The sequence below is a fragment of the Silurus meridionalis genome, chromosome 23 (assembly GCF_014805685.1).
Source record: "Silurus meridionalis isolate SWU-2019-XX chromosome 23, ASM1480568v1, whole genome shotgun sequence".
NCBI lineage: Eukaryota > Metazoa > Chordata > Actinopteri > Siluriformes > Siluridae > Silurus > Silurus meridionalis.
The window spans coordinates 14,423,906-14,439,906 of record NC_060906.1 but is presented as its reverse complement, the minus strand read 5'-3'; the positions used below and the strand labels follow the sequence as shown (position 1 = coordinate 14,439,906).

Here is a 16,001-nt window from a genome sequence, read left to right as displayed (position 1 = left end):
GTGAGCAGATAATGCATGTAAATCTGAACATAAATACTGTTGTTACATCCTAAAGTCTACTCTTTTTAAACATCGTATTAATAACATAGTAATTGCACTCTAATAGTGACCAATATAGTGCTTTTTAACAAATTGAAAGATTTAGAGGTTGTGCCTGACAAGGAACTCTTTTACCTTGTGTGCATCAAATTTATGGTCAGGATCAAGTAGAGAATAAGTGTAAGAGGAAAAGATAAAAAGTGGATTAGAGGAACCACATGACAAGTCCCTTCGGTCTAAACTGAATTTCCCTTTTAAATCCAACAGCAAGAAGGTGATGTGGGGCAGAGAGAAAAGCAATGGACTTATAAAAGGCCCTCTTTTGTAAGAAACTCCAAGAAAAAGACAGAAAGGATTTTGCTTTGCCTGTCTTCATGACCTATCAAAGCCAATCAGTGTGTAAAGCCTTGGAACATTGCTCATATTGCAGGCTCCCTCTGACAATGGTGCATAACGATGGCCGCCACACTCATCACATCCAATTTAAATCGTCTTGGCCAGGTCCACTGAGAAGAGCAGAGGGAGGGAAGGGCATGGGAGCTGGGGCTTTGTCCAAACTGCACCATTAATGTGGGAATGGATAGTAAGATGGCACGAAGTCGGGCAAGTGCTTTGTTTTCCGTGTTTTTTATTTCATCTCTCTTTGGTTTTTTTTTGTCAACATTTACATTCTACTGGCATTACTGGTGAAAGTTTGGTATCTATAAAATGCCTTGACGTTTCTGAACATATTGTGTTCTTACCAGGTGGTGAAATATTTTTGAGGTGGTGAATAAAAATTATCTAACTGGTCCAAAATATGTTTTTATTGTAATGCTCAAAGAGACTGATTTTATCCTTAGTCTCAGTGTAAAACAAATCCTTAGAGATAAAAGAAATCCTGGCACACATTTATTCACCCATACATAGTTATACTTGTGGCTCCATGGACACTTTTGAAAGCTCGCATTTTCCCACTGACCCTTGTTAATCTCTCTTCTCTTCTTCTGCACTGACTGAAGTCATTAGACCATCTTCCTACATGCTTCCCACTTCTTTCCCGTTGCAAGATAATATTTACCTGTCAGCCCAAACAATGACTGGCTCTTGGCAATTAAGCAGCGATTCCTGCAAAGGAATCCGTGGCACTCTGGTCTAATGGCATTACTTTTGGGACAATTTATCCACTGAATAGTCAACAGGATTTTGTCTCTCATGGGGAGAAACTCTGCTTTACCAAGTTACCAGTATTACAGGGCTTTAACTTAAGCTTATATTCAGTGTTTACAGATTAGTGGCCCCTCTCCCCCATAGGTAGCAGAAAAAGGTTGGGATCATGGGCCTGTGGTGCTATATGATTCTATTGCTTTTGACTATTTATAACCCGCAGGCTGTCCAGGGAACATTTATTTTGTAAACATATGAATTGAACTAAATATTTTATTAAAATTAAATTTCAGGTTTCAGGGCTGAGCTGAATATTTATATATATATATATATATATATATATATATATATATATATATATATATATATATATATATATATATATATATATATAAGAGCCCTGGATTGGCTTTATCAGCTGTTCTTGTTTCTTTTGGTAACTCCTGCTTCAATTTTAGTCATGTAGCACATGGTGACCTCTGAACTCAGCAAAGCTCAACTTAACTTGATGCTTGAAGACCCAATGGCACAGCCAACTCTATTACCACACAGTGAGAGGCTAATTACTCCATTAGTACTCCACAGAAGCATAGCTACACACAGCTTGTCTCTGTTCTCTTTACCAGCCATTTTAATTACCAGTTAATTGTCTGTCTCTCTTCCAAGTTTTAAACACATTGTATTTAGCCTGCTGTTATTCCAGGTATTTTGTTGCTTGTGCTTAAAGACTGTGAAAAATGGAAATTCTTTAATTGACGTCACCTATAGGTTTTCTTATCATTTGCACACTGTTGTGGGAGGAGCTGGAGCCTTTTCTAGGAATGCTAATGCAAAGTAGGAATACACCCAGGATAGCACATCAGTCTACCACAGGGGACCAATTCACTTACTAAGATGTTTTTGTGGTGGTGGGAAGCAACCTGAAAATCCAGAGAATCACAGAAAAACACAGAGAGAACATCCACACAGACTGTAACTTAAGCTTAGCATCAAATTCAGGACCCTGAAGCTGTGAGGCAGCAACTTTGTACTCTGTTTAATCTTTGTTGTATTTGTGTGTTAAAAACACTTTTATTCCTATGTATTGTGTTTAGCAACACACATCATTTTGGAGCTCATAATATATCATTAATAATGCATTACAGTTCTTTTAAATTAGCAGAGACACCGGGATTATGGGACACTTTGTTGATCTTAGTGATGTGGAAATTGATGATGCTGACTGGAACTTGAAATTCACATGAATTTATTTTATTGCTTTCACTAAAGGAACTTTTTAAAATTACAACTCATAGTTAATATGTACCTTTAAATGTTTTAAATATATAAATATAAAATGTAAATATTTTCTTAATGTTTTGACAATCGTGTGTGTGTGTGTGTGTGTGTGTGTGTGTGTGTGTGTGTGTGTGTGTGTGCGTGCGTGTGTGTCTGACTGGTGGATTTAGGTCGGCTTTTCAAAGACTGGCTTTTTTGCATTGTTGGTCTGGAGAGGATTAGGGCCGGAGAATGGACCTTCTAATTAAAAAGGATAAGGAGGCAGAAAACTAGTGAGAGGCACATAGAAGGGCCGAAAGAAAGAAAAAGAGTGAAGGAGCCGTTTGAACGAGAGGAAAAAAAAAAGAAAAGAGAAACAGTTTTAGGCATCACTTCTTCAGACAGACAGCTATTCAGACCAGATTAACTTTACACTTCACTGTCCCACTTCATCAATTCTTTGCTATTGCTATTTTTAATCACTTTATCCCTTAGTTTGTTTTGTAAATACATAAAGCAAATGAAACATTTACAAGCCACTTCTGTTCTTGTGTGTCTCAAACAGAATGCATGTTTACTCCGGCTGAGAGCAGGGGCAGTAGGTGGGCTGTTTACTGTAGGATTTCTACAGTCTTTCCCACCTCCATTCCACCCAACTCCTCCCTTCTGTCTGTAGGTGTTCAATTAGGCCAAGCCTTGTCCACAATCACAATGTGTCCTAATTCACAAACAATCATTTCCCAGAGACCACAAGCAAATAATAAGCTATACTGCTTGCTTAAATACATCAGAACAATGTTCTGTCAACTTTATAATAAAATGTTCACTGTAAAGAAATTGTTTTACTGTTGGCCACACATAATTTCAACGTATGTAATATGTCAGATTTAATAGACTATATACTTATAGTGTATTTTTTGTTTGTTTGTTATTTACCAGTGCATTGGCAAGTATGCAGCAGTAGTCTAGTAATTATTTACCATTTGTTTTAGATCATAGGTTATTGTGTCATATTTAGTGATACTAAAAAATGTTTAATGAAATGTATTTTATATTTAATTTATATGAATGGGTTTTCATCTGACAAATAACAATGTTTTCAAAGATATAGGCCAAGTTATAAGCATGATGCTATTTCATGTACGATTTAGAAGCTCTGTCTCTGAGCTGGACTTTGACACATAAAATTTAACTTTAGTTACAAAGTATATTATTTCTGATAAAAGGTGTGTGAGAGACAGGAGTAGAAATAACTAGTTTATGACACTTGTAAAAAAATTCTGGTCGATTTGGATTTAATGAAAAAGAAGTATGCTTTATTGTAAAAAAATAATAATAATAAATAAAATAAAAGATAGAAAGAAAAGAAGAAGAAGAAGTATAAAAGAAGTCTGAGTTTTGTATAGTTGTGTATTTGTATATACCCATCAAGTGGGCTGTCAGACAGCCTTTTCCAGGCACATTTGACGCTGAAGGAGTGTCACCTCACCTTTTTAGCGCAAATGTCTGCGTGTTTTAAATGTGAAATGACTTTGTCCTGCTCCTGGTGCATCTCCGCATCTTTCTTTCGATCTACATAAATGTATTAATACCGCGTGCTGGAAATGCTTCTAAAAATGTACTCAAATTTGCTGTGGTGCCTTCAGGACATTAAAGACAGGAGAAATGATCGTGATGAGAGTAAAATAAATAAAAAAACTTTCATTGGAAAGTTTTAGCACCATAAAAATCATACATTTAAAATCGCCCTGTGCGTTAAAGAGGATGTTTTACGTTTCGCTCATTTTACCATCATTAAGCCTTCAGTTTATCATGCCATCAATAAAATGATTGAACATAAGTACGTAAATATTGTTAAACATATTTATTCTTTAAAACGTTTGCCTTTATAAACAAATAATAATAATAATAATAATAATAATAATAACAATAAAAAATACATTTATACAAACAAAAGGCTTGTTTATAAATGTATGTGTTTATTTATGCATTTGTTTGTTTACTGATTTATTTAAACGAATATTGCCCTCATTGTAGAGTTTGAGAAAGTGACATGTTTGGGGGTGGTTAGAGTTTGTGCTGCAGGCGTTAGAAAAACAATGCGGTCTATTGTGTTGTTGTGTTGTGTTTTTTTTGTTTTGTTTTTCGGGACGCAGAACATGAATGAGCTCGAAAGCGCAGTCACGCGCAGCGTCGCGTAATTAGGCAGCGCGTGCACGCGGCCCAGATTAGCTCGTTCATTTCTTGGAGGAGGAGAAAAAAAAATAAAATAAAAAATGCAATAATTTATAATTGAGCGGATGCTGGAGCAACTGGTGGATGAGGTCTGGAATTTCAGTCGTTGGGTTCTTTGGAGGATTTCCACCAGATCGTCCGTGTTTCCAGCACATTTCCACTGTGTTCTAGGTTTGATCGATATGATTTGCAGCGCTTAAATAATACACATTTTATACAAATCACGCCGATGTTTTTTCTTCCAAACCAATGCCTATTTTTTTTTCTTTTGTGAATATTAGCACTTTTTCCTGGTGCATTATAAAGGTGAGAAGATGGGCCATTTGATACTGTAAGACGATGGGCTGTTTGTTTAGCCTAACTCTGAATAATCCTTGTTAATCAACACTTTCCGAAAGTCCTAAATCTAATTACCGGGTGCAATTAATTAAGGGAGAATTACCCGGGGGGCGGGGGGGTGTCAATAATGTGTCGACCAGAACTCCCGAGGCTCCCTGTGAGTTTCTTGTCATTGACCAAGCTGCTGTTTGCATTTTAATGGCAACGGATTGAAATGTACACGAGAACTGAAAACCACTGCTTCACCTGAAGTTGCAGAGCCACAGCACGGAAAGCTGGGCTTTACAGCTGGACCTCATTGTTTATCGCCAAAGGGGCTTTTGTTATCGAAATCATTTATCTGGTCAACAGTAGCCTTTGTCTTTTGCAAATGGCCCCCAATCAGTCTGTCTACTTTAGAAACAATTAGCTTGTCTTGAAACCCCATGGCCACTATGTAAATGCGTGCGCCTTGTAAGTAGCGCAATAAATTGGGTTGCGCGTTAAACAACACATAAGTGCACTTAATAGCAAGCTTACAGTGGTGCGATCACAGCTCAAAAACAAGCACAACAAGAAGCAAAAAAACTACTAATATATACACAGACAAACAAACAAACAGGCAAATAACTTGAGGATTTTTTTTTGGAGAAGGGAATGCTTTGGGTAGAAGAAAAAGAAGCAACGAATATACAAAATACTAAGTAGGGTGTCATCTAATACTTAGTTGACGCCCTGATTGTTTAGTTTTTCTTCCCAAAGAAGGCGTGCTGTAATTGAGGGATGGTTTTTTGGCCACGCCCCTTTCAAATACAAGCCTCGTCTGCACCCCAGTGGTCTGCTTCTTGTCTTCTGTCCTTGTCCTTGAGCACTACAGACTGAAACGAAAACACGAGCGGACAGTGTGAGGGATATTTTTTTCCTGTCCGATCTGACATTAGTGAACAGAGAAGCTTCTCTCAACCAGGAGTGATCATGATGTCCTACCTGAAACCTGCACCGTACACAGTGAACGGTCTCAGCCTGGCTACTACTGCGATGGAGCTGCTGCATCCGACTGTGGGATATCCAGGTACAATACAACTCCACTCCTGATTTTCACACGATTAGATTAGATAATAACGATTAGAAAATAAATGATTACTTGTATATTTTAGGAGACAACTAACTCTAAAACAAATTTTCGATGAGTGGGCACTTTTTTCCATTAACCAACTTGATCCTGGGAATCGAATCGAATTGAGTGTCTCTGATTTCTTGTTCGATCCCTAATATTTATTTATGACCAAACAAAATGACTACCAAAGTCTTCAAAGTCTTCAAACACTATTATCTGTTACAAAACGGAAAATAAGTGTTAAACCATGTATTCACAGCAATTCCCAAATGTTATGAAACACGTGTAAAACATCCGTCTTTTCTTTGGTGTGTGTTGCGGCAGGAACCCCCAGGAAACAGAGACGTGAGCGGACGACGTTCACGCGCGCGCAGCTCGACGTGCTCGAGACGCTGTTCGCCAAGACGCGCTACCCGGACATCTTCATGCGCGAGGAGGTGGCGATGAAAATCAACCTGCCTGAATCTCGGGTACAGGTGAGCAGCTCGTCCACTTCTTTCTTTATTTTCAAATCGTTTCAATTCGTCCATTAAAAAAATTAATTATAGAACAAAAAAAAAAATCTATGACTAATTATTGCAGATTTGAAACAATCGAATGTGACATTGGGATTATTTTCTTTTTGCTGTAAATTATTTGTTTTTAATAAACACTTGATTCTAAACAACTATACTGCAACCCTGCACTTTTGGACTTAAAATAGTATCATTTTGCAATGCTGTAATTATTCATACCGTGGACTACTTGTATAAAAAAATCAAATGTCGTTATCTTTATTTATTACTTTGTTATTTAATTTTTTTATAGCAGCAGCACACCATTAATTCCTTTTACAATCAACACTTGGCGATTAAAGTGATTCTGATTATAACTACAGTGCTATATAGTTATAACTGTAGTTATAATCAAAATCATTTTAATCGCCAAGTGTTGATTTTGCAATTTTGAAACAAACTAATTCTCAAAATTCTCCAAAAATATTTGTCATATCGACTTTGAAAAATGTTATTAGTTATTAGAGAATTATGAACTAATGTTATTAGAGAATTAGTTTGTTCCAAAATTGCAGAAGTATCTACATCTACAGCCGCAAAATACAGACTGATTCACGTATAACAATGTTTTAGTGTCTAACTTTTGTTTTTGTTTATTTAATTTGACACCAATTCAACAGGTCTGGTTCAAAAATCGAAGAGCGAAATGTCGTCAACAACAGCAGCAGCAGCAGCAACAACAACAATCTCAAACTGCAACGCAGAACAAAACCAGACCTGTCACCAAAAAAACATCTCCAGCCAGAGAAGCAGCAAACCCTGAGAGCAGCAGCAGCAGCAGTGGTGGTGGTGGTGGTGGTGGATTCAGCGCCACCTCAAGCACATCGTTACCCGGTGTTTCCAGCAGCACTGCTCCAGCATCCATCTGGAGTCCGGCCTCAATTTCTCCGATCTCAGAGCAGCTCTCTTCCTCCTCCTCCTCCACCTCATCCTCAACTTTATCCTGTATGCAGCGCTCTTACCCGGTCACTTACACCCAGGCGCCCGGATACACTCAACACTACGCGGGCACAGCGTCCTATTTCAGCGGCATGGACTGTGGCTCCTACCTCGGGCCTGTGCATCACCAGCTTAGTGGCCCAGCATCCACCTTGAGCCCGACCAGCACGAGCACCAATCACCTGAGTCCGTCCTGCTCCCTCACAGCTCAGGGGTATGTAAGTTCCGGGCTCGGGATCAGTGCGCCGTCCGACTGCTTAGATTACAAAGACCAAAGCGCCTCTTGGAAGCTCAGCTTCAATACCGACTGCTTGGATTACAAAGATCAGACCTCCTCATGGAAGTTTCAAGTTCTGTAATAACATACAAAAAAAGAACAGAAATGTTAAATTATTGAATTTATCTGATACATATGATGCTGTGAGTTTGTAGAATTTTCATCTCCCCCCTAAACAATGATGATGAAATAATCCATGCTGCGTTTTTCATGTTTTTAAGATAATTCATAATTGTTTTATTAAGACATGGGGATAATATGTAAACAAAGATCACCAGTGTAACTCGTGTCTTCGTTCTGAAAACCTGTCAATCTGACCAAGATATCTGAATTAATATTATGCACTATTCTATTTATGACAACAAACAAAAATGTTTTTTTTTTTTTTTTGCAGTAGAAGACAATCAGTGTATATAATCGTTTCGATTTTTTGGGGGGGGTTGTTTAGGTTTTCTTTTTTAGCCATAATCTTCTTGAAGGTGTGAACTGTCGTAGATCATTCGAAATACCCTCAAAAAACACTATGCTGTATATTTTGATAGACTCGTTGTTTTTTTGTTTTGTTTTTTTGTTTTTCATTATTTTGGTAACGATGACGCTAAATTATTCAAGTGTTTGTTTATACAGTTTTTGACATATATTAAAACATTTCTAATTTGAACAAATCGACCTTATATTTTATTTATTCATTTGTTTATTTGTTTGTTTATTTATCTATTAAAAGAGCCGTCTAATTCAAGATGAGTAATGTCATTGTCAATATCAGATGGCAGGTTATTAGGACAGTTTTTTTTGTTTCCTGAGTGAACGTGTTAAATAACGATTACAATTTCCTGTACTGGGACATAATGCGGATTAATCTATTATTTTAGAATTGGTGAATAAAATAGACTATTTCGGAATCATTTCTAATTTTAGTCTATAGCGTTTTATTATTAACAAGACTGAAGCCTGCTGTAACTGAGGCATTTTTGTGTTGCTGTCGAGTAACGCTGTCCATATACACACCATCAGTGCTAATAATAATAATAATAATAATAATAATAATAATAAAACAATAATAATAATAATTATAAATATTACTATCATCACTATTATTGTTGTTGTTGTTGTTTTTGTTGTTGTTGTTGTTATTATTGTTGTTGCATGAAGGTGATACATTACATTTTTGCATTTTCGTTCATTTGATATGATCGCGAGTTTGGCATGCATATAAACCAATTCGATATTACATTAAGTTTAAAGTGAACACTTTGGTGTTAATTCAGCATTAGTGGGTGTTTTCTCTGTGTGTGTGTGTGTGTGTGTGTGTGTGTGTGTGTGTGTGTGTGTGTGTGTGTGTGTGTGTGTGCCCTGCCCTCTCTGTGAAAAGGTTTTGAATGTTGTTTCAGAGTAAAACAGAGGGTGGAGTTCAGTACTGTGATCAGAAATCGTTCTCTTCTGTGAAACGTGAAACCGCAGAGTTTTATTCTGATCCACTGCGACCGATGAATTAATAGAGCTGGAAACAGATTCAGCTCAAATCGCTGCTCAATGGGAAAGTCGCTCATGTGGTTAAAATAAAAAAATAACATTTTAATAACATACAAAAACATTTTCTCTCTCTCTCTCTCTCTCTCTCTCTCTCTCTCTCTCTCTCTCTCTCTCTATATATATATATATATATATATATATATATATATATATATATATATATATATAATTTAATTTCTTTGATTGATAATACAAATTATTAATTATTAATAATTCTACATTTAAGTGCAGCCTATTATGTATATTTAAATGCGTATATTTCACTTGCACTGATTTAATAATTCAGAAGTCATCAAATTCGTTTCGAAGAGTGAATTTCCGTAAGACTTTTTGAAATACAGTAAAAAGACTTCTCTGAAGTTACAACATTTCATAAACCAAAAACACCGTGGCCTGATTGTTATAAAAATTAAGATTTCGTTTTTTAAACAATTTAACACGGACAACGGTGCTGTTTCTATACAACATCTGAAACGGAAAATCAGTAATAAACCAATCAATCAATAAGCAATGAATACAAATAATTAAATAAATACGAGATGATTTAATAACACATTGCCGCACCTGCATTTACCAGTTTTTCATTGTGCACATTAGAATGCCAATTTGCACTGCTGACATATTAGGATCCGGTGAATGATTTCGGACGGAGATCCACTGATTCTAAAGCATTTCCAAACCCTAAACGAACGATCTGAACACATTTCGGAAAGCACAGACTGAACACACACAGCCATTAGTGCACCGAGTAGCTCACTAGTAGTTGTAACCATTCTTATGGATACAATTATTAAATATCTTCAATAAACTGAATGAAATGAGTTCTATGATTATGTATGGTTAAAAAACAGACTATTATAATAAACAAATTATTTAGCTTTGTTTATATATTTAGCTTATTATATATATATATATATATATATATATATATATATATATATATATATATATATATAAAAGCAAAAAAAATATTAAAAAAAGAAATTCGGAAAAATAATTAACAGAAAAAACAACAAAAACAAAAAAAAGGAAAACATTACTTTATAATAACTATTATTTCGCTTTGTATATATTATATATTAGATATTATAAAGTAATATTTTTCCTATTTTAAAATGATCAGATAGTGACACCCATAGTACGTGCTTTCACAGCCAAATATATATATATATAAAGCATAATTTTCATTCTTAAGATAATAGGATATTGATGATTTCAGCGGAATCCATATAAGAATGAAAATTAGGCTTTATATATATATATATATATATATATATATATATATATATATATATATATATATATATATATACAGTATATTAAGCCTTATTTTCATTCTTATATGGATTCCGCTGAAATCATCAATATCCCTTCATGTTAATAATGTCTTAAAACAGAAGAAAATGTCAATGTCAAATCAGCATGTAAATTCAAGTCAAGTGACTTTTTATTGCTATTCTATTTTATATATATATTTGTATAAGTCAGTGTGTTTTGTTTGATGTGGAATTATAGTACTTAGCAAGCTGGATGTGATTGTGCACAGACAGAGACATGTGTTCAGTCAAAACAGTGGATATAGGACAACTCTAAAGCTGTAAGCTGATTATAGGTCTTTTAACATGTAAAAAAGAATTCCACTTAAGGGAAAATGCTTTTGTGAAGATTAGGCCGAGACAGGGCTGAGAGGGAATATGAAGGCTGAATCTGAAAACCTTTAAATTTTTTATTAAGACTTGACTAATAAAAAAAAATCAAATAAATACTCTGATCATTATAACCTGAAGTTATTAGCAAGACAACCTTTTTTTATCAGGGCTGATCCTGTGAAGGTCTATTCCTGCTTCACACCTAGTGTTATAAGAATTGGCTTTGGATCCACTATAAAGCTGTCAGGATGGTGGATAAAGAGGACTGAATGTATCTCCTGATGTGCAAAAGTCACACAGACTTGTCAATATGTGATTAATATTTGACTTATGGGTATTTGCAGATATACAATTCAGTTTAAATTAATCAAAAATAAACATTAATTACTAGATCCCATTACACATACATGTCGTAATGCTCCATGCAGCTCTGATAGAGTTGAATATATATATAAATGAGCAATTGTAATACCATCTATGCCACCAACACGCTGTACATTGACATCAAAATAGTTAGATAAACCAAAACATTTTTCCATAGTTTACACCAATCTCAGTGTTGCTCCTTAGAGTTCCCAAATGACTTTTGAGCATGTGCTCCTGTACACCAGTCTGCATCACATGTCCACTCCACAGTGTGGTCCAGGCCCATGAACCTTTAGCTCATCAGAGTGTAAGGCTCCCTGATGACCTGGATTACACTATACTGTCCCTGTGATAAACTCATAGTAACTTCTATGACACTATCACATATTCTTTAAAATGTCATTAAATTTTTTTTGTATATATTTAGATCTTAATGAGGACCGTTTGTTTCATGCTTGGATGTTATATTCAGATACAGAGTCACAAAATAAATAATAAAAATTAGTTATGGCTTGAAATCATTCAGTTTCATTCAACATGCTCTCAAAGATGCACACACGAGCAGATGGGGAGGTCATAGAGGAGAGACGGTGGTTTTGGGTTTGTCAACAGATGCCCCTTCACAGCCCTCCCTCTTTTTCTGGCCCACCTGTTTATGGTTGTGGATGGCTCTCATGTCTCTGTGTATGTTTGGATGTAAAGCTCATGAATGCTGGCACGTGCAGGTCTGTGGACCCTCATGTTGGCGTAGCGGTCATTGTGTACGCTTTATAATTGGGGAGTGTGTGAGAGTGTGCATAGTAGCGTGGATGAGTGTGGCACAGCCATGCCCCCCTGCCTCCTGAAGCATGGTGAGCGTGTCCCCTCTGCCCCCCGTCGCGACCACACGCCTGGCCACCTGCTCTGGGATTAAGGGTACATGCAGATTACACACGTCACAGTGGAAATACACTACTGAAAATATGCCACTCGGAATAACAAAGTCTTCACAAGAAAGTGGTCACAATTTGAATCCAGCAACTAGTCCCTGTCTGAGATGTTTCCAATGATTATGATTTACTTTCCAAACTTCTTAGTACATTTTAATTCCAGTTACAATTTCAAACTGCTCATTTTCAATCATTTTTTTATATTTAAGAAAAAGACACATGTCCGGAATATTTAAACATCAGCTGCTCTTTCATTAATTGGTAGTTAATGCAAAATATATAACAATATATAAAAGTTGTATTTTGGTGAAGATAAAATCCCTTATAATCAGATTATACAAAGTTTACAAAATGTATAGGTTTCATTTTAGCAAATGAAAGTGTTCCAATTAGAATTGAATATGAATTTCTATAAAATAGACCACTGTTTGTTTTGTTCAGGTTTGTTTTTTTGTGCTGCTTTAGTCTGATATCTTTGCAGGGAAGTTACATCTCTTTTTGTAATTGTGACTAATTAAAACCCCGTGGCCTACATTCGGAGACAAAAACACACAATGTGTTATGAATGAGTGATATAAGGGGGAAGGGTAAGAGTACGAAAATAAAGAAAACAATAAACAATAAATAAACACAAGCAATAAACAACACAATTTAGCAAGTGTTGGAAAAACCAAAATACGCTACACTTTAAAGATGGAGTTCTCAATCCTGATTCTTAATCTAAATGAAGTTAAGTATAATTCAATTATCAAAAACCAACAAATAAATAAAAACAAACAGGGCATCATTAAACTTTTTACAACAATATAATGGTCATTTATTAGAGTCTATTCCCTAAGTTTCCATCGCCAAAACATGTTATCCGCAAATTTAAATAATTTAAAGATAGTTTAAAGGTTGAACTCATTCAAGTGAGCACTCAAAGAGATTGATAGCAATATTACATTTTTAATACAATTATTTTGAGGTATTTTGATGATCTCATGGAAAAAGGGATGAAACAATGATGAAATCAAAATGACAATTACAATTGCATGAATTCCGATAAATAATAAATAAATAAATATACAAACAAACAAACAAGAAAGCAAACAGACAGAAGGAAAGAGAAACAGATATTAAATGAATAAGACAAACAAGCGTGATAAATGATTATGTATTGAATAGAATAAAGACAGCTTCAAGAGTCAGCCCTATTTCTGTGTCATGCAGAGATGCTACATACGCTGGGTGCTGTTCCCCCTGTCCTCCTTCTTATATGACCTCTTTAGGAAGTTAATGAAGCATGAGAGAAGTAATTGTTTTGTCTGCCCTCAATTATGCCACCCTCATGGAAATTTCTAAGAAAAGCAAAATAAAATAATTAAAAAGACTTTTGTGTGGGTGGGGCATTATTAACATTAACATTATAATAAATATCATTCTTGGACAATATTAAGAAATATTGACCCCTGACTGTACACTGCTTTTACACACACACACACACACACACACACACACACACACACACAGTCTTTTGGAAAAGTTCCGTTGTACATTTCACTCTCTCTCTTATCATCCCTTTAAAGTTGTAGGTTTTTGGTCAAAATCTTCCTCCATGATATGAAATTACACAGTCAATCTAAGACAGGTATTTCAAAAGAGAAGAGGATAATGATGGAGGGATGGGAGCCCTGATGTCATTTTGAGTTTTACTTTCATCTGCCTAAGCTCCTGTAGTGCTTCAAACGGATTGGTTGATGTTGTCATCATTTGTAAATGAGGTGCAAAACAGGGAGATGAATACTTTCTACTGCTAATCTCTTGCAATCTCTCATTCTCTCTCTCTCTCTCTCTCTCTCTCTCTCTCTCTCTCTCTCAGACTTCAGATTTCTTCTGACTTACTACTGAACCTATTCAGTCATTTTCCTAAAGCACCTGATTAGTCTTTCACTCCAACATACTTTAGTATAAAACTCCCCTGTTTTTGTTTACAAGCAAAACCTGTGTTGTGCAGTTTTCAAACAAATCTGATGGAAATGAAAACCTCATAAACAAATTTGGCTTTTTTTTGTCGGGCAAAGAAGGACGCTGTATACAAACTTGTTTGTGTCCACTTAGATTTAATCTAACACATTCTCACAAAAGACAAAAAAAAAAAAAAAACCCTAAATAAAGCTCCATTTGTATTGTTACCTCTACCTACTTTTTATGACATTTTTTACTGTGTTGTTTGCTGGCTTTATAAACAAGACATAGGTAATTAATTTAATTAGAGAATTATTCATTAATACCAGACAAAACATTATAAAACTTTCTGTAGCATTTCATCAGTCGGTCAAACAACAGGTTTATAAAAACTTTCTAAGTTTGTCCTAGATGCTGTCAGCTTCATAACCAGGCCAGTTAATTAGCCCCTAAAACTGTCCCATCTTTCTTTATTCATTCATGTTCATTCAATATTCATTTTGGTTCTCAGACCATATTCGTTCTAACTGCATATAACATTAAAAATGTTTTCAAACAAAAAAAAACATTAAACTGGAAGATCAATTTAACATGCGAATCCAGACCAAGACCTGCTACACCTGAAAGAGAGTTGTTTGTTCCTGTGACCTCTGCTAGTAAACTTGAAGTAAACAACAGTGCCTCTCACCCTGCAGCTGCTCTACATTTACATTTAGATTTACATTCAGTCATTTTGCAGATGATCTTACGAAGAGTGACACAATATGTAAACAGATGAAGGTTTAACAAACAAAGTACAAACAGGGTCAATGTGGATGTCACTGTTCGTTTCCGAGACAAAACCTCACACTTTTCCTACATGGTACCCTGGGGCCGGAATAACATCACTGAAAAGTTTTTTTAACGGTGGAGCTCTTTACAAGTGTCAGTGTGGTATAGCTGGTCATTTGAAAAGGCTAACCTCAAGAATTGCAAACTATAAATGCAAGAGCATCAATACTCATTACAACGTGGATGAAGATGAAATGCACAAGCAGAACAAAATTAATGTTTGGAACTTTGTGGATGAAAAATGGAAATATTGGATAATTCAACATTCAACAAGGATGCAGGGAACTGAACAATAGCAAAATCATATAAAGGATATAGACTCAAAAGAAGTGTTAAGTGTCCTAGAATTAAAGACCTAAGCTGTGCTGTGGATGTATGATGGGTCTCTAGTTTTGTTTCCTGTAAAATATTCATAAGCCTCATACTTACTTACATTTTTACAAGTTTTACAGCACATTTCCTATGGCCTGCAATTTTACATCCATCCATTTTTTGGTTTATTAGACTTTCAGTAGATCAAAAGTTTACTTTGCTATTATTTTTAGCTATTCAGCTGCTTGAATTTTAGAATCGAATATTCCTGGTAGCCTTCCATAGGATTCTCACAAAATTATTATATAGAAGTATAATCAAGACGGGCTTCACAGTTGCTTTTTCCTTTTTTCTTGTATCACAGCCATTCAGGAAAGGGTGATGTATGATTCTCTTAATCGTTAATGTACAAACCCAATGCAAAAAATACTCATTTGGTTCCCTTAAAGTTTTCAAACCAAAGTCTTTTCATCACTGGGACTTAATATCAATTCATCATTAACGAATGTAGTGTTCCAAGATGTTTATGTTTGCATACAAATTTGCATATTT

At 35.4% G+C, this 16,001-nt stretch overlaps 1 protein-coding gene across 1 annotated transcript; it reads left to right on the top strand.

The window, feature by feature from the left end:
• The first annotated feature begins 5,773 nt into the window (after positions 1-5,773).
• LOC124377170 (homeobox protein OTX2-like) lies at positions 5,774-8,547 on the top strand. Its single transcript, XM_046836538.1, has 3 exons — positions 5,774-6,067; positions 6,437-6,588; positions 7,287-8,547. The coding sequence occupies exons 1-3, from the start codon at positions 5,971-5,973 to the stop codon at positions 7,962-7,964; spliced, it is 927 nt and encodes a 308-aa protein (XP_046692494.1). The 5' UTR covers positions 5,774-5,970; the 3' UTR covers positions 7,965-8,547.
• Positions 8,548-16,001: the final 7,454 nt, after the last annotated feature.